Raw genomic sequence first — 24,151 nt, 5'->3', positions numbered from 1 at the left:
CATAGTCTACGAAGACTGTGCATAACAAACTACCTATAGGCCAGCTGGTCACGAACATCCCTGGTTATAAAACAGAAACTTTGAAATTTGCTGCAAAACATATATATTTTACAAACTGTGACTACAGATAGAGACTTGAGGACTAACATGAGTCATTTAACATTATGAACATCTCAAACTTCTTTTGTTGTTTCATGGAATACAAGGCAATGTAATGGCAGAGGGAATCTGTACAGGCACAAACCAAACATGAAAACAACATTTCAAAAGAGCAGTCAATCAGATTCTCTCAAGATTTATTAATAATATTTATCATAATAATACAAGAATAAGTAGTAATAAAACCAAATACTTATACAAGTTCAACACCACAGACTTGTTTAAAAGTGTTGTGTCAGTGTGTGTGTGTGTGTGCAGATCTGTGTGGTGTACAATCATGCATAGTTTCCTGAACATTGCCATTTGTGAGGAAAGTAGCCAGACAGTTCAACTGATGCTTAGTCAATCTCTTCACGTAGAAGTTCATGTGCAAATGCGTCTAGAAGGCTGCTTGGGAGTACAAATGAAAGTTTATACAGGGTTCACAACTGTGCCTTCCTGGTAAGTTTATGACTACCCTATGTGTGGTATATGAGGTTAGGGTTGGGCGATTGCAGGACTGAGCACTAGTTTCTGGTGATAGGGTCTACACTGTGTGAGGTGGTTGTAAGGACCCTCAGGAGGATGTGTGCATGGCTAATTAGTTGCGTGCACATGGGGACTCCTGCTGGTTGACAAAGTTTAAGAAGTGCAAATTGAAACTAAGTGAATGAAATGAAGTAGGAGAGGGAAGTTGAAAGCAGGCATGGGACAGGAAGGTGACAAGGAAGCAGAAATGGCAACCGTGGCTGTGAAGGATGTTGAAGTAATGAGGTGGAGGTAATGAAGGGAAGGGAAGGATAGTGAAAAAGATGAAGATGACTGAGTGAAGTGGGTGCTATAGAGAATAAAGTAGAAGTGTTAGGGATAGAGCGCATGAATGGAAGCAGAATTAGAGGAAACACATTAGAACATCAAAGAGAAAGGACCGCAAAGATGGGTGTGGAAAAGATGACAGAAGTGGCCAGATAAAGTAGGAGGCAAAAGAACTCAGTCGGGTATGAAAGGATGGTGGCCAGGTGAAGAGTGATAGAAGGGATGGCAAGAGATGTGGAGAGAATAGTGTAAGTAACAGCGAGGACAGATTTGGAGAGGGAGTTGAAAGGCTAACAAAAGGTGGACTGGATTAATAAGAGTAAATAGAGGACTTGAGTGTGAGGTAGAAAAGATGTAAAGGAAGATGTAAAGGTAAGAGAAGCGTGGGGAAGAGGATGCATGGGCAAGGAATAGATGGATGGAGATGAAGGAGACTGGAGGGTGAGAACGAAGGTAGAGAGGGAGCAGGAAACTTATGAGGAAGTTAAAATGGTAACAATAGAGTTTACAGTGAAGGAGCTAAAGATGGTATGCAAGAAGTATGGATGAAGGTCATAGAACTGAAGTGGTGTAGATACAATAAATCATCATAATAACTTGTGTCTCCTACAGTGTCCAACAATTCTTGTAGAATTAGAAATTGCACTTTGAAGGAATCTAAAATTTCATGGCAGCTTGCCCTCAGTATCTCCCTTGCAAAGATGAAAGGTAAAGGAGCAAAAGTGGAGCCAACTTCACAGCAAATAAGTCAGAGTTCTAAAAAGACAGCCTTGGCACCGAAACAGCCTTTCGAAAACAATTTCCTCAATGTATATTAGAAGTTGTTAAGGAGGCAGAGAGCCAAAACTATATGCAAATGGCTTAGAAGCGAACAAAAGCAGCATCGATCTGTCGGACGGATGGGAGAGCCAGCATGATTTTCCGGCGGTACTGTGGATCCTTTTGCAAGGGGTTGTTCTCCAAGTACACCGTCTCTAACTTCTTAGCTCCCTTCAGCTCATCTAGGTCACTCCAGTTCTCAATAAGATTGTCATTCATCTGAAAAGCCAGCGAGAAAACAAAATGAAGCATTGACAACAGTTAATTTTTTCCTAGAGTGCTTGATAAAGGTTTTTGAGTAACAGATGGGAAATTATGAACTTGTCGTGCTTGCCTTATTCCTACTAAATATTTAGTAGAGCCGCGCAACATTACTTTCAAAATGGCCATTAAGACTAGCAGAACATCAGTTACTTTATAATGGCTTAGTAAACCTTCACATAAATGGTAGCATATTTTAGTCGGCCACACTCCTGCCACGTGAAAGGCCTATTTAAGGGACGACAGTGTTACAACAGCAATTAGTATCAACATGTAATTTCAGTGATCTCCAGTAGCGATGAAAATACTCCAAAAACCTATACTAGTAACTCAGTGGCTCCCAATATGATGCTTCACTGCATTAACAGTATATTTATCTTTGTGCATCACAATGATTAGACTGCGGACAAATAAGGGCCATCATGACCAGTGGACATTTGCAGGGCCACCATTATAGTTGGAACAAATTTGCATGCAGAAGACAACCAACCAAGCAAATAGATGTTTTATTTATGGGCTAAACACTGCTCCTAGGGGTCCATGGAGAGGGAGTAGAAGTTTTTAGAACCTTAGAATACACAACAGAACAGTCATGGAAGGATTGCAAATGCAGTGTTATTTTATCCTGAGGTTAGGTGTCATTTGGCTACACTTCTCCAGTAAAGGTCATTCCCTTTTGCAAAGCCTGGTGCTGAATCTGCCTGGCGGAGCCTACCTATTGTCACTTCCCCCAATGAAGTTTAAATGAACAGGCTTGTTAAAGAGAAAACACTGAATCCATAAGCTGTCAGCACTATACAAATTATCTGCTTTTAGGCACTTTATTTAGCTAGTTTAGTTAAACAATGCTTCCACTCTGATAGCTTAATGTAATGGAATGTAGCGCCTTTCATTAGCAAGAACACTTCATTTGGTAAAGTGAATCTGCAAGTGGGCTTAGAAAAGCAACTCTGGACAGGTCAAAATAATTGTGCAAGTCAGAGTGGTTTTATGAATGTTTCAAATTCCATAAGCCTACATAAAGCATCAGAAGTGGATGTGGGAGCGGTGTCAGCAGCGAGCGCAGAGAGCACAGCACACCCTGCTCCAGGCGAAGTTACAGATTGTATGACTGGAGCCTCTTTAGTAGGCGGGGATAGCGCCGGGGGCGGAGCAAAAGGAGCCAATGAAGGTAATGGTGTGGAAGATGGGACCTATGATGGGGACGGAGGGGACGGAGCTTGTGAGAGAAGTTGTGGAAGAAGGTAATAACGCTGGGCTGAATGCAGTGCAATACGATGACGTACGACTTGTGCAATCTACTGAAGAAAACAGTGTGCTGGCGAATGGAGAGCTCCAAGAAGGGATAGTTCCTGTGGCTAATGAAAATGAAAAATGTGTATGAAAATGAAAAAGATTCACACGTGAAAGCGTCTAAATTTGCGAATGACCAGCAAGGTGATCTGCAAGGGGATAGGCTGGCTGAAACTATAGGACATACTGAGCAGTTAAATATGCAGGTGGACTTCACAAAGGAGGGGGGGGGGAAATACCTTCTATACAAACAGGAGTTCCAGCAGGGCTCCCATATACAAGTACAAGTGCAAGTGCATATGTAAGCGAGCAGGAAGCAGAACATGACGGTCAGCAAAGTGTAGCCACTGATGTCATCATAAGCACAGGAAATGCGCTAACTACAGTACCTACAGTAAAAGTAGTAGCTAATCCAAGCAGCGGAGCTATTCCTAAGGAAAATGGTAAAATGAAGTCTAAACCGAGTAGCCCTGACTCATTACCAGATCCAAGGAAGACAGGGAGGACAAAACAGGAAAGAAATATAATTATCACCAGACAATCATCTCCCACAGGGCCGCTTAGCAATGATGATGGTCATGGTGATGGTGATAATGGTGATGACGAGGACATGGAGGAAGAGGAGGAAGACGAAACGGATCTAAGTACCACCTCATCTGCAGAGTCAGAGCATTCTTCATAGAGTGATTCCGAAGAATCAGACATCTATTCCCCACGATTAGAGACGGAACAGATCACTGTTTTAAAAAAAAAGAGATTTGAAAACCAAAACTTATAAATCTAGGGGGAGATCTTGCATGCGAAATAACAGAGTAGGAAGAACGATACAAAGAAGAGTAACCAAAAAGCTGGATCGGGATAAGACAGGTGCAGCTACATCGCAGAGTCTACAAGATGGGATTAGAGGCGGTAGTCCGCAGGAGGTGAATGAACAGGAGAAGGTTAAGGACCAACACCAAAACTTTGTAGAGCCACATAAAGATAAATTTGATCTTCTACTCTCCACAATGCAACAGATACAAGGGGAAGCCCGATTGGAGAGTCAAAGAGCCAAACGGGCTAACAAGAAAATACAGAGATCCCTCCACAAAGTACATGAAATGTATGCTGAAGTTACCGGTAGATTGACGGAGGTTGAACAGAGGACTGGTAAAATGGAAGATGAGTTGGTAAAGCTGCAGGAATCTAAACAGGGGCAGGAGAAAACAGAGGTTGACATACTCTGGAAATTGGAAGATTTTGAAAATCGGCAGAGGAGAAATAACATAAGACTGCTCGGAGTGGAGGAAGGGAAGGAAGGAGGAGATATAAGAGCCTTTGTTGTGGATTTGCTGAAAGGTGCCTTCCCAGAGATGGATAAATGGGACTGGGATAAGGAGGTGCAACGAGCGCATCGATTTCCCCTCACGAGGAAAAAGGGCAATGTGGACTCAAGAGCAAGAGCTAGAGCTATTCTCGTGTATGTGGGAAATTATTTGTTAAGAGAGGAAGTAATTATGAAGGCTAAACCTATGAAGAAACGTACATATAAGGATATAACTTTTTTTGCTCGCCCAGACTTTTGCCACACAACAGTGGAAAGAAGATGGCGTATGAGGCAACTTATAATACCATTTCAAAATGTAGGGTGTGAAGTGTATCTGCTCTTTCCTTCTCGCCTTAAAGTAGGACTAAATGGTCAGTTCAGAGTATTTTTTTCTGAAATAGTTGCGCAGGAGTATTTGACTTTTCTTCGAGAAGAGAGAAGACATAGAGAACGGAATATACAATCTGATCAGATAGAAGGCATAAGACAAATAGTCTCCATAACAAAGAAATAAAGAAGATGGGATCAAGTTCTTTAATACCTTGAATAAAGGTTCAAAGAGATGGACAATGGGGAGTGGCTGGGGGAAACTCCCCTGGGGGGGGGGGGGGGGTTCGGCTGTCACACATAGGTCAGGATTGACCTATTTGCCAGTAAGGGAGGGGGGGGGAGGGGAAGAGGGAGCTGGGGGGGAGCTAGGGGGGGCACAGGGCACGGCAGGACACACAAGAGAGAGATGTAGCTTAGAAAGGGCACCTGCAAAAATGGGGGAACAGTTAGGGCAGCGAAAATCCAAAAAATTCAAAGGAGGTAATATAAGAAACAATGCTACTGGAGAATTGCTAAGATGTTGGACAAAATTATGGTTCCAATGTATACGAGACTGTAGGTGGGAAAAGTTATATGATAAATTAAATTATGGGTGTTAGATGTGTAACATGGAATGTTTGTGGTTTAAATGATCCTCAAAAAAGAGCAAAAATTTCGGTAGCCTTGAAACAAATGAATGTGGATTTTGTATTTATTCAGGAAACACATATTATGGTAACACAAACACACTTTCTTAGTCATTTAAGATTGCATTTATTAGTGTATTCACGTCAAGGGGTTAAAAAAAGAGGGGTAGCTATCTTAGCTAGAAATAATAATACCTTGACTAGGAAGAAAGCACAGGATAAATGGGGAAGATGGGCCATGGTGGAGTGTTTTATAGATGGGGAGTGGATAACGCTTGTAACTATATATGGCTCAAAGGAGGATGACCCCGAGATTTTTCAATTCTTAGATTGTGGAGTTAGCTACCTGGGCGCCAAAAATTATACTGGCAGGTGACCTTAATATAAATGGAGCAGATGGATTAGGATTGGGTTCTTTTGGAAAATATAAAGGGCGGAAAAAGAGAGTTAATCAGGCACTACATAGTTTAGTCTTAAATAACGCTCTCTCAGATGTATGGGGGAAAAAGAGACTGGATAACAAAGGCTTTACATATTACTCAGCCCCACACCGAACATGTGCAAGATTGGATTATTTTTTTGTCTCAAGTACTACTATATCAAACTCAAAGATTGAAAGGCTGCCACGGATCCTTAGCGATCATAACCCCTTAGTACTTACAATGGTAACAAAAATAAGTGCTAGACAATATACAAATTGGACTTTCGAAAGAGGGCTGTTAAAAGAGGATAAATATATAGAACATATGAATAAATGGATTAGTGATTTCTTTTTTTTCAATAGGGATACCGCGGAATTGGGGGTGGTCTGGGATACTTTTAAAGCAGGGGTACGGGGGGAAACGAAGAGTTATAATTCTTACAAAAGGAAACAGATGCAGCTGAGGAATTTAGAGCTATCCGAGAAGGTACTCAAGGCAGAGGAGAATTTAGAAAAATGTCTTTTGACTGGGAGTCAAATTGATAAGGCTCTGATAGAACTAGTGAAAGCAAAAGGCGAGGCAGAGAGCGATATAGCTAGCAAAGCAGCGAAAATTTACAACACTAAAAGGGAGAAGTGTTACGGATTGAGTGAGTCAATAGGGAGAATCTTGGCTACCCAGACAAGGCAACAAGAAGCGGTGGGAACAGTGAGAGAAATTAGGGACACAGTAGGCAGGGTGCACTCAGAGTCGAATGAAATAAGGGAAGTATTTAGGACTTTTTATGAGAAGTTATATGATGATGAATTACCGGGGCGAGATATTCGAAGAGATAAAGAGGATATGAAGGAGTATCTTCAAGAGATCCCGGTAGATATAGTAGAGGAGGATGACGCAGAGGGTCTAGAGGAGGTCTTGCAGACAGAAGAAATTAAGGAGGCAATATGGAAACTTCCATCAGGTAAAGCAGCGGGCCCTGACCAAATACCTATAGAGTTTTATAAAGTGTTTTGGGATATGTTGGGAGAAGAGTTAATAAAAGTCATGCAACTGGCACAGTTGGGTAAATCAGCACCCAAGTCATGGGGAAGTGCTGAGGTGGTAGTAATATTTAAAAAAGGGAAAAATCCGGAGGAACCAGGATCTTACAGACCCATCACTTTAATGAATGCAGACGTGAAAGTGTTCTCCAAGGCATTGGCATCAAGACTTGCCAGAGTAATTCACAAAATAATTAGTAGTTCTCAACATGGTTTTATACCGGGGAGAGGGACTACTCACCACATACACAAAGTAATAACTATTTGATGTTACATCAGTCACAGGAGACCCAATGGCAGTAATGTTACTCGATGCAGAAAAAGCATTTGATCGGGTCTCCTGGGACTATCTCTGGTATGCTCTTGAAAGAATAGGTATTAAACAAGGATATCTTAAAGCATTACAGATTCTATATTTAAATCCGGTAGCAACTGTACGTGTGAATGGTGGGAATACGGGGCAATTTCGAATAAAAATAGGTACTAGACAGGGGTGCCCGTGCTCACCGCTTTTGTTTGCCATATATATGGATCCACTAATCCGCAGAATAGAGGCATCTGAGATGATTATACCTCTAACAACACTTATCGGGCATTGTAAAATCTTAGCCTATGCAGACGATATTGCCGTAATCACTCCAAATCCTACTGAATCTATAGAGTATCTGGAAATTGAGGCGAGGAAATTTGGAAAGATATCGGGTTATAAATTAAATACATCCAAAACGCAGATAATTAAAAACTCCTTTACTCCCTGTATAGATAACCGAGTGACGCAGCTAGGTACATATTTAGGGGATATTATTTTGGCAGACTTGGACATGTTAGTAGAAAAGAACATTATCCCCTTAATTAAGAAAATAGAGAAAGATCTGGACAGGTGGGATAACTTGCACATGTCAATTGTGGGGCGGACAAATATAATAAAAATGCTGGTCCTCCCAAAATTTTTATATTTATTTAGAGCTAAACCTTTGTTATTTGAAGTAAAAAAATTAAAAAAATTAGAGTGCATAATTAATAGATTCATCTGGGCAAAGGGGAAAACGAGAAGAGCCCTCAGATATATGACACTCCCGAGAGAGAGGGGCGGCTGGGGAGTACCAGATTTAAAACTCTATTATTGGGCAGCAGCTCTCCAAAATATGATTGGCTTGTTGGGAGGGGCAGAGTCAGAAGGTTGGAGTAAATTTGGAACATTGGCAATTTATGGACTAACTTTGGGAATAGAAGTGCAGAATGTGTTATTGAAGTTTACAGAGGCTAGCTACTACAAGAGGACAAAGTTTAAGACGCTCATAGCAGCATGTACAATTTGGAAAAGTTTCGTTAAAAGAATAGGTTTGGGGAAATATAATGTGTATACCAGATTTTCACATAACCCAAATCTTCCACAAGAGATTTTCTCGGGTTCCACATTTATTGAGTGGGAAAACAAGGGAATTAGAAGCATAGGGGATGTAATGGGGGATCAGGGGGTTTTTCAATTCTCAGAATTACAGGCTAGATTTAAGTTAGATAACAGGCAATTCTTTAAATACCTACAAATTAGGAGTTTTCTTTTGAATAAAAAGGGAGGTGCTTTGGATTTTAGGCGCGATCCTATTATGAAAGTAGTTCAAAGAGGAGAAGATTGTACTATTAAGAGGTTTTATGCTAAATTGATAAAATCAAAACAGGATGATTACGGAAAATGGAACGAAAAATGGAATGACAATCTCAATATAAGTGGGGAAAGCTTTGGTATCTCTTTAGAAAAGGGATACTCTTTGTTATGCTCAGCACCTTTGCAGGCGCAACATTATAAAACGCTGCATCATTTATACTATACCCCTGAAAAAATAGCACAATGGGGAGGTACTGTGGGTATTGAGTGTTATAGATGTGGAAGTCTGGAAGCTGATCTAAAACATGTATTTGCAACGTGCCCCCATCTATATTCACTAAAAAAAGACATTGAAGGTTTCATAAATAATATTTTAGGAACCGAAATTGTGTTAACTCCCGGAACTATATTATTAGGAGTAAATCTGGAGGATGAACAGTTATCAAACGGGAGGGAATTTTTATTTGTAGCATTATCAGTTATGAGATTATGTATAGCCTCGGCATGGATTGACCCTTTACCACCCACCTTTCATAATTGGCTGGCCAAATTAATAACAACATATAATGTGGAGAAAGAGATCTATGCACGGAAAGGAAAAAGGGGAAAGAAGCTCGGTAAGCTAATATGGGATCCCATCACGCGATGGAAGGAGGGTGTAATAGAATAAAACTTATTTGTGAGTAAAACTCGGGAGATTTAGGACAATATATAAGGTATTAATTGCTATGATGGTAATATCCAGAGAGATACAAGTGACTTTATAGAAATATTAGAGAATGGAATCTTTGCTTGGTTAGTTTTATGCTTTGGAACTGGGATTGATATTTTTGATCATTCTTTTTCTTTACTTGGATGTTGCTCATTTTATTATTATTGTTGTTGCTTTATTTGCTTTTTCTCTCAGTGTGATGCATTTTGTTAGTAATATTGCCGTGCCCTGTATGTAATAGTAAAAACTTTCAATAAAAATAAAAAAATAAAAAAATATATATAAATACTCAGTTAATACTGGCAGCAGGAATGCTTTCATATCACAGTGATAGTCTAGATTTACACTCGAATCCTGATCTAAGTCTAGTAGAAAAACATGTAGTTCCCTTCAAGGGTCTGCAACAGGTGGTTACACAGCAGCAAAATGAATCTGTGCCCCTTTAGAGATACATAATGAGTTAATCTAATGGCCCTCAAACCAAGCTGCTAATTCGGGTCAATTACCTTAAAAGTCAAGTATACTCTAAAATCGGCCCTTTCACTGAATTACTCACCATTCAGGTACACATGTTCATTGGATATGACATAGATTAGCAAGGCCTGGCACATTTCCACCACAACTGAACCAGGAATAGGTTAAATTGTGGAATGGCTTACTGTTGCAGCAGGGCATCACTGAAATACACCATGGTATGTCCGACACCTCAGACAAAGGTTTCTTTTTCCAGACAGTCTCAACTTGGTAAACACAACCAGCAGGGTTTCACGTGAACGCTCTAAACTGGCCACATCGGCAAAAGACCACAAGTGGTACGGTATGCACTTGCCCAATGGCAGACATGCACACCTACAAAACACAATAGGCTAAGCGAGGCACGTTCCTGGGACTCAACCCGATACATCCCCTAGATTCAAATAACTAAACTAAATTTCTCAACAACTGTAGACTGCTCATCCACAAAGGTTTGGATTTCTTTTTCATATGAGGTCGTGTAGTACTTGCAATGATTTACAAAAGTGCAACACAAAATGCTGAGATTTACAAAGTGAGACAAAATGTTAGAAAGTCACAATCATTGTGAGGACTATTCCTGAGGACCTGGAGCTGAAAGGAATTAGTGCAGAGCATCTTGTGTACATGATAGCGTTCACCAATTATGTTTAGGGACCCCAATACTATTGAAGAACAAAATTAACACCCAACAAGAGCAAGTTACTTACCTTCGGTAACGCCTTATCTGGTAGAGACAGGTTATTGCCTGTAGATTCATTATCTTAGAATCCTCCCCAGTCACCAGACTGAATAAGGCAATTTTTTCAGCAGTACCTCTGCGCGTCAGTAGAGGGCAATGAGCGACCAAGTAGCGACATTGTTGCTCGAATTTGACGTCAATGGAGTCCATATAAGCCCTTCCCCGATGCGCTGACGCCAGTTTCTTCTGTGACTATTTTCACGCCAACAATGTGCAGCAACTTCAATAAACAGTCTCTGGAAACCGTGTGCCAAAAGGGAAAGAACTGTAGTAGTATGAAAAGAGGGGATCTTGGAGACAACAGGGCCCTCAGTTCGCAGAGCAGGGAGAATGGGTGGGTCGATAAGGAATCCGCAGCTAGATCCAAACTCTACTAGATAAAGCATTACTGAAGGTAAGAAACTTGCTCATCTGATAGAGACATCTAGCCGCAGTTTCCTGATCTAAGAATCTGAACTGACCTTACAAAAGATCGCCAATAGGAGCAGTCAGTTCAAAAGATAGAAAGGGACCAGACGATGCCAAAAAATGATAGGTGAAGCAAAGATGCTCACCAAAAGGACTGATCTTCAAGAAGGACTATGGGAAGCCTCTAGGGAGTAGAAAGCTATAAGACGGCGAGAAACACTGTATAGAAAATCATTAAAAGAGGCAACACCAAAAAGGGATGTGAAGGTAATTATCGCTCAGAATTTACCTTGGATTTAAGTTGTCCTTAGATGAAGTGAAGAGAAAAAAAAATATTTATCACCAATCTTTTGGGTTGAGATTCTTGATGGAGATGCCGACTACGCCAGTGAAGGAGGTCAAATCATTAAACTGTACACAGGTATGCAGTTTCTTCTTAAGTTTATTCCACCAAGAATCCCATCCATCAACCAGCAGGTCTGGCAACAACTGCTCAGGTTTACTTACAAACATCCCATAGATTGTCATGACCTCGGTCAATGACTCATCCCACATTCTGTAAATGACATGTCAGGGTTCTATACTAAAACATCACATGTAGAGAAGAAGGCAGAATACCACATTATGCTACCTAAGATGGGGGTATGCAAAGGGGAAAAGGAAAATAGTCCATAGAGTCCAAGCTCAAAACCAAATGGAAGTAGCATACACAGCGTGCTCAGCCACAATGAACACATGGAACAAATAAAGAGCACCCACCGATTGTCGAGAAAACTATCCTGTGAAACATATTTCGAAAAAAGGGACCTCCAATCATAGAACGATGGAGGAAAGAGAACAATGAACTCCGAAGAGCATGGCTAGAAAAACAACAAACACGGTAAAGAAACCGCTCTTATACTGAGAACTTTGTTAGATATACAAGGCATTCTCTGGAAATATGTAATGGAGACGCTCAATGAAAAGAAGGAAGGAAACAGATAGGCACAACCAAGAAGCTTGAACCAGGTCACCAAGAAGGGTGTAGGTAAAATGCGGCGACGTACACCGTATAGAAGGCCAGACAAATATATGTGGCAAAAACATGCACAAATATATACCTCAAGTGAAAGACATCCACAAGGGATCAATTTGAGATAGGTATACACATGCAGAGACATACATCAAAGATAAATTTATATAAGGATAAATATGCATGTAAAAAACGTATATATTCTCTTAGACACACAAGTTATACAGGGTACAGCAAAAGTATACCCACTCCTCTGAAGACAAGCTGGAAAACAGCAACACAATGCCACATAAGAATAGGAACGATACCAAAGGGGATGATGGACGGAGCGTTGGAGCAAATCAAACACTCACCCCCAGTCAACTGATCTGGGTTTAATCCATCACCATTCTTTAGCTCACTCCACCACCCCAGTTCAGACATGGCCAAATGCAAATCCGTCTGCCCCTGTGCCTCTTGGAACAGTCCAGCCCGAACTGCCAAGTCATGTCTTCCCAGGACCAGAAACAAGCATCCTGGGACCGGTTTCGGGTTCATAACCCTCATCAGTCAGGCTATCTTGAATCCAGTGGCAGAGTGAGCAAGGGACTCACGTCTGAGCATACCCTGCCAACTTAGGGCGAACAAAGCGATACCAAAGGGGATGATGGACGGAAGTGGAAGTCATCGTCCACTAAAGGAAAACAAAGGGAAACCGTCCAAGAACCAAAGCAACATACTGAGGAAGGAGGCCAGCAGGAGGTAACAAGTTAAACAAAGAATAAACAGCATATAGAAAATTCACCATGATGTACAAGAAGACCGCCAGGATATAACAAAGAGCTGACGGAAACTAAGGGCAACACATAGTTGATTTTGACGATCACAAATCATCTAACCGATGGAAGCATAAGAAACAGGTAGGAAACCTGACCAACGCTCCACAGAAACTTGAGAAACAGGTAATAAGCCTAACCAAAGTGGCAGATGAAAACTGGGAGCACAAAGTATGAGGGGAACAAGCCCCCAACACTGGATAACTGTGCAGAAGCAGCAGAAATACATAGTTGGACAGGAAGGACAGGAAGGAAGGGGGGGGGGAAGGAAGATGTAGTCAGCCAAATAGAAAATCAATGCTGCGAAAGGAGAGAGTGGCATACAGAGCAGAGATGGAGGGAATAGTATCTCCACCTACGAGGAGGGAGGAAAGACACAGTGTGGAAATTAGCAATATTAATGTACATAAGCGGCGTTCATTTGCCTTCTCCCATCCCCCACCCTGTAGGCACCATGAATACCGTGAAACGTTGACCGCATCATTCCGCCAGTAAAAGCCCGTGCCCATATGTACATGACAGCCATTTTAGGCACCATGGCCTTTTTGCCCGCTCATTGGAATCCCCGGCTTCCCTCCTGCGCGCATTTGAACACCCCCCCCACTCTCACATGCATAGACCATAAAACCCTCTCCCTCTGCGCGACCCTGCTCTGAAAAGTAACCCTTCTGCTTGACCCACGCACCCCCCCATTTCCTCTTGAAGAAGCATCCTTCGCCTCAGCTGACATAACCCCCCCCCAGCTGTACCTGACTGCCCCCGCTCTCTCATGTACGGGTCATAAGACCTCTCTCTCTGTGCGACTCTGTCCCTGGGAATCACACCCCGTGCCTGACCATCACCTCCCTTCTTCCTATGAATACCCCTCCCTTGATGACCCCTCCACTGAGCCCGATTGTCCGCACGGACCACTGGTCATCTCCTTCGCCTGAGGATACAGTTTGTTGCCCACCACTGTATGCACTCGCCCCTCTTCAAAAGAGCTACTATTGATCATGACCTCCCCACCCCTCCGAGAATCGATCAGGCGCACACATTCCAAAGGAATCAGCGGAACACTCAGCTGGGTGATAGCCCCCTCCCATTGTATGGGGTGAGGACCTCTACTGTAGCCACGTGTTGGATTGCGCCAGAGCGGGGAGGGGTCGGGGATGTCTTTTCCTTGCTTCACAATGTCATTATTGTAATAAGGAATGTTTGTGATGTATAAAAGGCGATGTCTCAGAGAACTTGTTAGAGCACCTCCCGAAAGACGCTGTGTTTCGTGTCCGAAATGACAGGCTCTCCTCATGAGAAATAAAACTCTGTTCTTGTGTTCCTGCTTCCAGCGCCCGTCTCTTTATTTAGTAACTATTCAGAATGGGAATTAAGAGGCGTCTTGCGCCAGCAGCCTGGGCATCGGTTGTAAATTGGGCTAACTTTCCACAATTGGTGTCCCAACGCGGGGTCCACCAGTGACATAGTATACCTGCCTTGAGAGGGCCCTCGTCCGGCTGCCGATTGAATGAACTTCACTGATTCTGAACGGACCTCTCTCAAGTGACCTATTGTCCTGACTGGAAGCCCACAAGAATGCTGCATGGAGTAAGAGAACGATCGGGCGCTGGAAAGGGAAGACTAAGAACTGTCCACATGGTCCGGTCCGGGTAAGATTAAGTAGGGCGTTCTTCACGCCTGATTGGTAGGATGGCTTTACCCATCTGATTGATTGATTGATTGATTGTATTGGAATCGGTATTTAAATACTGATATTGTTCGCTTATTGGTTCATTTAGCTTTGGTTGCTACTTGAAATATTGGTTCTCTTCTTGAGACGAGACATTCTCTGTTCGCAAACAGCGGCGAATATGAACGTTCGTCTCTCTTTGCAGATAGAGAAGGGTAGGTAATGCAGACTTTTGTCCCTGTTGTAATCCGTCATGCCTACCTTTCTCCCCACTGATTGTTTGATATCGATTTATATCGATTGTTGCTCTTTGAGATCTTCCCTGTCTACAAACAGAGACGAATAGGAATATTCCGTCTCCCTTTGCAGAGAGCGAAGGACAGGTAATGCAGACATTTGTCCCCGTTGTAATCCGTCATGCCTGTTTTTCTCCCCACTGATTGATTGACTGGACATTTATTGTTCAAGGAATAGTTCGTTTGAGGTATTTTCTGTTTGCAAATAACGTGGAATAGAGATATTCTGTCTAGTCTTTGCAAGTAGTAAAGGGTAGGTAATGCAGACTTTTGTCCCCGTTGTAATCCGTCATGCCTACCCACTCCCCACTGATTGATAATCTAGTTCCACCCGGACCATTTATTGGAGGTAGATCATCCGGCTCAACCGGAGGGTATCCCTGATAAAAGGACATATAAAATATGAAGTGATCACCGAATCCTGTTAATAGAAACTTTAGCATGAAACACACACTAGAAAAGGAAGGAAAAAGAAGTCGAGCTAAGTCAGTAGCCCACTGATGAGTTTCCGACTTCACTAAAAATAAGAAACATTAGAAATAGTCCGTAATAAGAAATATAAAATGGCGAAAGAAGCCAAGCTTGACGCCAAGACAGCCACGAGGTAGCTAGGCCCCGCCGCCCCCTCGCTATCCAAAGTATGTCTGTCCCACCGCCCGCCACGCCCAAATAACGGTAACATGAAATGGATACAAATCAGCAGATACCTACCCCCATTCCGGAAGCTCCCGAATTGCAACAGGTCCGCGGTTACGCCCATCCGGAAGGCGAGGCCTCAACACGTGCAGAGCAGGGCCCGGCTGGCCGCCATCGGAAGGGGAGGCTGTGGGGCGGACGGCCCGAAAGTTGTAATGGTCTCCCCTTTCTCTTCTTTTGGCTGCCCTGCGGGCCACGGGGGGGGGGGGATGTCTTGCCTCTGCCACCGACCCCCCGCCCCCTCGCATCGCCTGGTCTGGCCGCTACGAAAAGTCCAGAGAAAACGGTGCCCTGCAGGCCGCGGGGGGGGGGGATGTCTTGCTGCCTCCGACCCCCCCCCCCCTCTCTTCATTGCCTGGTACGGCCATCCCAAAGTGCTGGAGTCGAGAAACGGCGTGGGGTCGCTGGAAGGTGCAGGCGGCGCGAACGAGCCTCCCCCACCTCCCCAGGTGGAGGCTTCCAGCGACACCCCAACGCTTCGATCAACAGGGTCCCAATCGAAAAACGGCTTTTGGCCAACTGGTGCACGTCCTGTGCTCTTCTCCTCGACCTTGAAGATTCTAGAAGAGCCGGGGGGGCCGACCCCTCCACGGGCGCCCCCGCCCCCGTCCCCCGATGGAAACCACGAGACGTCGGCGCACTCCAGCCGGCGCCAGCCTCAGTTTTGAAATGACTAAAATCCTGCAAAAAATAGATTTGTTCAGTTCCGGTGGAACACCAGAGTGACCCGGTAGGAGAGATTGTTGCCTCCCTCCCCACTTTTGACTGATGGTTCATATCGCCAGTCTGTTACCCTATTGCGAAAAACTCTTTGAACTGCCAAAAGAGGTTCTGGTAAACCACGAGTCAGTGTAGACAATCTGACTGTACTGGGACCTGCCTGACCTCGCCCAAAATGGCGCCGATACAAATGAAACTTTCAGCTCTTTGTTGTCCCCTGATTGCTCAAGCCTTGATGTTCTGAGATATGTATGTAGTTTTTGGACAATGAAAGTAGGTAAGATGGATATTGATAATGTGTTCAGAAAAGGAAGTGATATAAGATGGATATTGATTATGTGTTGGGACAATGAACTGGTATAGGGTGGGTACCAATTATGTGTTAAAGCAATGAATTGATATGAAATAGGTACTAATTGAGCATTCGGACAATGAATTGATATTAAGTTTTAACGCACCATGGTTATTGAAAGTTTGACTTTTCGACATTTATGATGCTTACTCCCAATGAATTTCGATACGATGTTATTGCACTTGCCGCACTTTATATTATGAAATGAATGGCCACCGACTTCGTTCCCCTCACGCCCGGCTCCAGTCTGCTCTGTGGCCGGCCCACTGGGTTGTAGGCTTGTATTTGTGCGCCAACATTTTTATTAAAGGTTTTTGAAAAAGCAAGTACAACTGTAGCGATTGCATTAATGCGTTTCGAATGTGTTACTACTGTCTCCGATATAAGAGAAAGGTAAGCAGCTTTATTAAGGTTGAAGGTTAAAAAGCCCAATACTTAAGCCGTTACATTGTATGCCACAGGCAGCAGGAAAAACGTTTTAGATGCCCTTAAGCAATACTGAAGAAACGCCACCTGACCACCACCCTTGCGCATGATCTAAAAGACCACGCTCGAGTGATTCATGCGGATACGCAGAACACCAATGATTATGTTTCTAACACTACTGGTCCCTCTGGGCTTAAACGCCGAGATGGTAGAGAATGCACCGTGTGGAGATAGGTCGAGTATGTGGTAAGTAAAAATATTTTCGGATTTATGCGCGCTGATGTGTTTTGAATGTTGCCCCCATCCCCCTTCTTTCTCCTCCCATCTGCAGGTCACGTCGGAACATCGGCTGAAGTTTGGAGGAGTGATGACCGAACGACCGACGGAAGGGGAAGTAGGGAATTTGAGCATAGTGCTTATACATGACGAGCTTTGTAAGATGTAGCACCCCCCCCTTACTTAGACATGACTGTTCCTCCCTCAGAACCTAGTGATTGGGAGGATGGACTGACGTAGATACTCGACGGGTTAGTACGATATGACAGACTATGACTCGAACCAGCACGCCAGATAATGCAACTATGACGTTTAACTAGATAGAGAAAGGACAAGGAAAGTTCCGGGGTAAGGGTAAGCACCGCCCGTCTGGAAGACTAGGAATGTTGTTAATGTTTAAAAAAAAAAAAACGTGTACCACCTCCTTCTCGCACCCTTATAGATATAGCTAAGCTGTCCGACTGTTCTCCCGATTAACGCCCTCCGTTGCCTCAGCCTGGAGAACCTTTTCGCCAAAAGGGAGAAAAGGAAAAATGATTCAAAGATCCCACCGTGAGCAGTAACCCGACCAGGTTAATTCCTGACCAACTGACCGAGGTGTAAGTATTAGTAACCGAGAACACTCGCAAAGATGGCAAACGAAAGGAAAAGGAGGAAAAAGGTAAAAAGAGCTCAGAACGTAGATAAATAGGATACTAAAGATGAGCAGCATGCAGACAGAGATCTTTTTGGCCAATAACTGTTCTATGTTTTGTCGTGAATTTTTTGTATGTAACACACGTACTGTCTTCCCTTGTCTGAGTTTGTGTGTATGTAATGTATGGGTTTATGTCTTCCCTCTGTTTGCGTTTCCGTGTTACCTGACCCCTGCCGTTCTGTGTTGTGAGCGTACTAAATGACCTATTACCGTACACGTCTCTCTCTTTCTTTCTCCCTCTCTATCTTTCTCTCTCTCTCTCTCTCTACCTTTCTACATGTCATACGTGTACCGAATGGCTCGTTTAGAATGTGGACGACTCTCACTCTCTATGAGAGCCCCCCCCCCCCCATTGCCTCTTCCTTTTTGTGGTAAAATTGTGCCCCGCCGTCACCAGCCTAATTGGATACTTATTGAACGCGAAGGTGTTCAGCAAAATTGACAGAAACTAAAATGATTGTAACTCGCCATATTACTACCTCTCCTTTCTGCAAAAATGAAAGAACTTTAATTGGCTAAGAAGGAAGGGACAGGTAAGACGGCTGATGTCCCCTAATCTGGCCCTTTTATAGGGGGACTATATGTCAATGGCATCCTATTTTTCAGTTCGTTAGAGATACAAGCGCCAATGTCCAGATTGATCCCCAATGCCCAGATTGCCCCACCCCTCTGCACTCAAGCGCGAATGTCCAAAGCGTCCCCGCCTCTCCCTGACCCCTGCTCAATATCAGCTGTCCTCGAAGAATAACTGATGACCTTGATTAACTGTCGCTCCTCGATGAAAGCCTGTTTTCCCTCCCCCTCTCTCGATGATAGCACCCCTGCCCTGTTTTTGAAAGGGTTAGCCGGAATGAACGATAAATAGACTTGGCACAAACACAGTAGGAGTGCCGACATATATACTTCATGGTGGTAGGGTTCTGACTGTGACCAATGAACGTAACCCCCAAATGCGTAGGATTGAGGGCGGAATTCAAATGCATAAATGTCTTCTCCTGCCAGTTCTCTAAAACTTGTTTTGTACCCATTCAAAGATATACGATCATCGGAGGAGAAGGGTCGGACGTGACGTACAGCCTGGCTGCAGATCTTGAGACACATGTGACCTCGACCAAAGGTGGAGCTGCAGAGCAACAAGAGACAGCAATCTCAAACGTGGAAAATGAAAGGTTGAAGGGCTGCCCTGAAGCCCTCTATCTGCTAACCCATGTGTGCCTGAAGTCTTCATCCCCTTTTTGGGCCCGATTGATGGGCCTGCCTGCTCGTTTTCCTTTGCTCCCTTGGTCCCTTGATGTGTCCAAGAAAAGATCTGACCCCACTCCGCCCTCTCTTCCCTCGACTATCCAACACCCCCTCTTTTCCACATGACTTTTTGACTCAGACGAGAAGAACAGCATTCAGATGGAAATGGGGTTTGCCACAGAAGGAAAAAGGAAATACAGGTGCCGAGCATAAGGCACCCTTAAAGAATTGGTTAGGGAACAGGACTGTGGTCTAACAGCAGAGGACTGACCGCACCCTGCAACGCGTAAGGTTAGATCCGAGCTGGACCTATAGCTCCACCGCCGGTGCTCAACAGCGCCAACGAAAGAAAACGGACTAGAGCCTACCAGTGATGGCTCACTGCTAAAAAGACACTGTGACGAAGACACCCATCAATTTGACTAAATTACTTGTGTCGAACTGAATTCCGCCCTCAACCACTTTGTATTGCTTTCAAAATGTTTTTCGGTCACTTTTAAAAGCTGTACATTGATGCCACCGAAGAGAAAGTCAGAACATTTATACTATGTAGTATGCTGAACTCTAGGCTTGTATAAGTAACCCAGCAACTGTGAATTCATATGTGCTGCATTCCACCAACCGCATCGATTGTGCCATGGTTATATGCAATTCGCTGGTATTTGACAAACGCTATCTCATCGACCACACATGTATTATATGTACGCCCATTAGTTAGGAAATGAACTCACTTATGTTAAAAGCGGCAACTGTGGAAATTAGCAATATTAATCTACATAAGCGGCGTTCATTTGCCTTCTCCCATCCCCCTCCCTGTAGGCACCATGAATACCGTGAAACGTTGACCGCATCATTCCGCCAGTAAAAGCCCGTGCCCATATGTACATGACAGCCATTTTAGGCACCATGGCCTTTTTGCCCGCTCATTGGAATCCCCGGCTTCCCTCCTGCGCGCATTTGAACACCCCCCCACTCTCACATGCATAGACCATAAAACCCTCTCCCTCTGCGCGACCCTGCTCTGAAAAGTAACCCTCCTGCTTGACCCACGCACCCCCCCATTTCCTCTTGAAGAAGCATCCTTCGCCTCAGCTGACATAACCCCCCCCCCCAGCTGTACCTGACTGCCCCCGCTCTCTCATGTACGGGTCATAAGACCTCTCTCTCTGTGTGACTCTGTCCCTGGGAATCACACCCCGTGCCTGACCATCACCTCCCTTCTTCCTATGAATACCCCTCCCTTGATGACCCCTCCACTGAGCCCGATTGTCCGCACGGACCACTGGTCATCTCCTTCGCCTGAGGATACAGTTTGTTGCCCACCACTGTATGCACTCGCCCCTCTTCAAAAGAGCTACTATTGATCATGACCTCCCCACCCCTCCGAGAATCGATCAGGCGCACACATTCCAAAGGAATCAGCGGAACACTCAGCTGGGTGATAGCCCCCTCCCATTGTATGGGGTGAGGACCTCTACTGTAGCCACGTGTTGGATTGCGCCAGAGCGGGGAGGGGTCGGGGATGTCTTTTCCTTGCTTCACAATGTCATTATTGTAATAAGGAATGTTTGTGATGTATAAAAGGCGATGTCTCAGAGAACTTGTTAGAGCACCTCCCGAAAGACACTGTGTTTCGTGTCCGAAATGACAGGCTCTCCTCATGAGAAATAAAACTCTGTTCTTGTGTTCCTGCTTCCAGCGCCCGTCTCTTTATTTGGTAACTATTCAGAATGGGAACTAAGAGGCGTCTTGCGCCAGCAGCCTGGGCATCGGTTGTAAATTGGGCTAACTTTCCACAACAGGAAGAAAGGGAAACCTAGCCTAAAGGATAACAAGACATGGATTCAAACAATCAAGACAACTGGTGTCCTAGCGGAACAGAACTGAAAAGAAACATCAGACAACAGCTACTCCACAGGTGTGATTGCAGATCTGTATACCCCCCCACCCACGCAATGCTAACTAACACGCCAAAAAGAAGCAGACACCAAAGGGGATTGGAGAACATGGATAGACAGTAAGGTGGAGGTGGATTCGTGGAACCCAGGCCTGTTCCAAAAGGAATCCAAAGATGAGTAGAAGAAAATCAGTGTGTCCCACAGAGCAAAAAACAGAACAAAGAGAAGGTCCACACCGAAGCTCGTAGACCGGAACGAAAGTTATGCAGGCCAAAGAGTCTGCCTGCCTGTGGTACCATTATTGTCCATATGGAGCAAAGAAAAGATAAAGCTGAAGTCAGTATAAAAAATACTAATACTAAGTAGCTCACAAAATTCCCCTAAGACATACAAAATAAGGTCTCTGAAAAAAGGGGAACAAGGCTATAGTGCATCCGCATAACAAACAGAATACCCGCCATAGAGTAAGTACTCATGTAGAAAAAAATCAAGTGACAAAAAAGCTGTAAGAACAGGCTCCCACAGGGCGACATCGTAAAATATGTTCCAGATGACTGGAAACTAAACTGGTCACTGACAGCATAAATCAGAAGAAAAGCACCAGCAGCAAGCAGATACACCACACCGAGTGGAACCCTGGAAGGGAGAGAAGTACTCCTCCCTATGAAGGTTGTTAAGAGTCTATACAAGGTAAAAACAAAGTGCCCCTGACATACCTAGTACCACAACAGAGTTAAGACTCAGTACCACTGTTGGAAGCCGGAGTCCCCGCCCGCACCTCTGAGACCCAGGACTCCCCACTCAAAGTTAGGCCAAGTAAGGACAATGTTTAAGATAGCCCTGCTCAGCCCCTTAGTAGCTTGGCATGAGCAGCCAGGCCTATCTCCAATGCACGAGTGTACAATATGTGCAACCACAGCATCCCACTGGTGACACCACAAATGGACTCCACACAAGTTTGATAAAATGTGTATAAACTTTACATAAAAAGATATACGATCAGGCCACACAATACAAACGTCACCATATACTAAAGGGTAATATTCATTTTGGCTGGCTGGTTGGTTCAAATCCCAACCACCGCTTTCAAAGCTATACTGGCCTTTAATGCTGTAAAGGAGAGGAGAAATAATACAATGTGTAACGATATACCCCGGTACCTTGCAATGGGAGAAATAATGCAATGCGTACCGCTACAATCATGTACTGCGCAATGAAGGAATAATGCAATGCATCACATCCCAATCATGTACTTTGCAATGAAAAAATAATGCAATGGCTGCCGCTACAATCATGTACTTTGCAATTAAGGAATAATGTAATGTGTAGCGACAATTATGTACTTTGCAATGAAGAAATAATGCAATGCGAGCCACTGCAATCCTGTACTTTGCAACGGAGAAATAATGCAATGCGTAGCGCTACAATTGTGCACTTCATTAAGCAGAAATAATGTTAGGCGTCCGAAGACAGTCCGGCAGTTCGTTAGCAGCAATATTGGCAAAGTGTATTATGATATTCAGCCTCTTCGATAACAGTTGCCCCCACACGTATCAACGATGACATTAAGTGCAGCTTCACACTCTGGCCCCAGTACTGCCACTCCGTTGGTCAGTACGGGTCCCAATTTGAGCCGAAGCAAAGGCTCAGGTCCCCAGAAGGACTGAGAGGCCGAGAGAGTGTCCCTCCGAGCCCACACGCCGCCCAGGTAGTGATCTACATTACCTGGGGGCGCAGCCCCACTCTCCTCTCCTCCTTCAGCGAACTGGGCCTTCCGTGCAGGACTTTCTCAATGGGCCTCAGCAGCTCGGCCTGGCAGCTCAGCTCCTACGGGGCTGCCGGTCCGGACCCGAGACTGTTAGGAAGGTCTCAGGCAAGGCGCACGTACCCCACGACTCTGAGATTACGTTACTACGGGTGCATGTTCACCACGGCACCCTCTGGGTCTCCTCTGGCACGAAGCCACGCACACAATGCTGATGGGACTTCACGTCGACTCAGAGTGCACGTTCACCAGGCACTCCTTCCTGCGGTCTCAGTTGGCACCAAGACACGCACATCGCACTGCAGACTGCTGGCGTTCCCGGAGAGTTCCAAATCGGGGTAATATCATTAAAATATGGAATTTTCATGAGGCGACTTCCTTGTGACCAAAGTTTTATAGCGGTCAGTAAGGTTTTCAACTTCACCTTTTAAAAAAATTTCTGATTGCCAAATTTTAGAAGAAAACCGTTGGTTTGTTGGGTTACTGCCCGTGTAAGAGCTTTAAAAAGGGGTGAAAATGCACTGTGCTCCATCATTAATTGTCGAAAGCTTTTTAGCTGGAATGCACACATATATAAATAGAGATCAGGGCTAGCAATCCCACCGTACTCTCTTTTCTTTCTGAGTTTTTTCAGGGAGATCCTGGGACTCTTATTCCCCATATATACATTTTGTCAAGAGACACTGCGCCTTCTTGAAACATTTTTTGGGAAATTCAAGGCGAATGGTATTAAATAAAAAGGTGTATTTAGGAAGAATTGTCATTTTTATTAAATTGGATTTACCCAAAAAGAAAGAGATATGATCCCCCAAGATTCTAGGAGTAAACTTACTTCTTTTGTAACCTTATCAAAATTGACTTGTGCAATTTTATCTATATTTTGGGTTACTTGTATTCCCAAATACCTTATCTCCTTTTCATAGGTACTTACTGTAGGAAGGTGGCTACCTGATTATGGTTACCCCAGATTTTTTGCCTTGTGTTTAGCTGGTTTTCGAATTAGTTGGCCTGGTTCCCTGCTAATCAGGGCCCCAGGCTATCTGCTCTCTCTGTAAAATGGATTCCATGTACCCTAGGTGCATAACTAAATTGGCTTGGGTCACCTTATCAGCCCCTGTACAGAGCACTATAGGTGCCCAGGGCATAGGTGCATCCAAGGCCTACCAGGGGCTGCAGCATATCTTTTGCCACCCCTGGCTGGCTATCCAAAATTGACGCAATTGGCTGACCACTCAGCTGGTGCAAGGTGGTGTAATCA

At 44.2% G+C, this 24,151-nt stretch overlaps 1 protein-coding gene across 1 annotated transcript in view; it reads right to left on the bottom strand.

Moving 5' to 3' along the window:
* Positions 1–279: 279 nt before the first annotated feature.
* PPP1R7 (protein phosphatase 1 regulatory subunit 7) overlaps positions 280–24,151 on the bottom strand; it is a 1,034,080-nt gene continuing 1,010,208 nt past the window's right edge. Inside the window, exon 10 of the mRNA XM_086943981.1 lies at positions 280–1,992. Within this exon, the coding sequence (XP_086800107.1) occupies positions 1,816–1,992 (177 nt within the window). The 3' untranslated portion in view covers positions 280–1,815. The remainder of the gene's footprint in view (positions 1,993–24,151) is intronic.

Source organism: Lissotriton vulgaris, chromosome 11, assembly GCF_964263255.1.
Source record: "Lissotriton vulgaris chromosome 11, aLisVul1.2, whole genome shotgun sequence".
NCBI classification, from domain to species: Eukaryota; Metazoa; Chordata; class Amphibia; order Caudata; family Salamandridae; genus Lissotriton; species Lissotriton vulgaris.
This window is presented reverse-complemented; position numbering and strand designations above follow the sequence as displayed.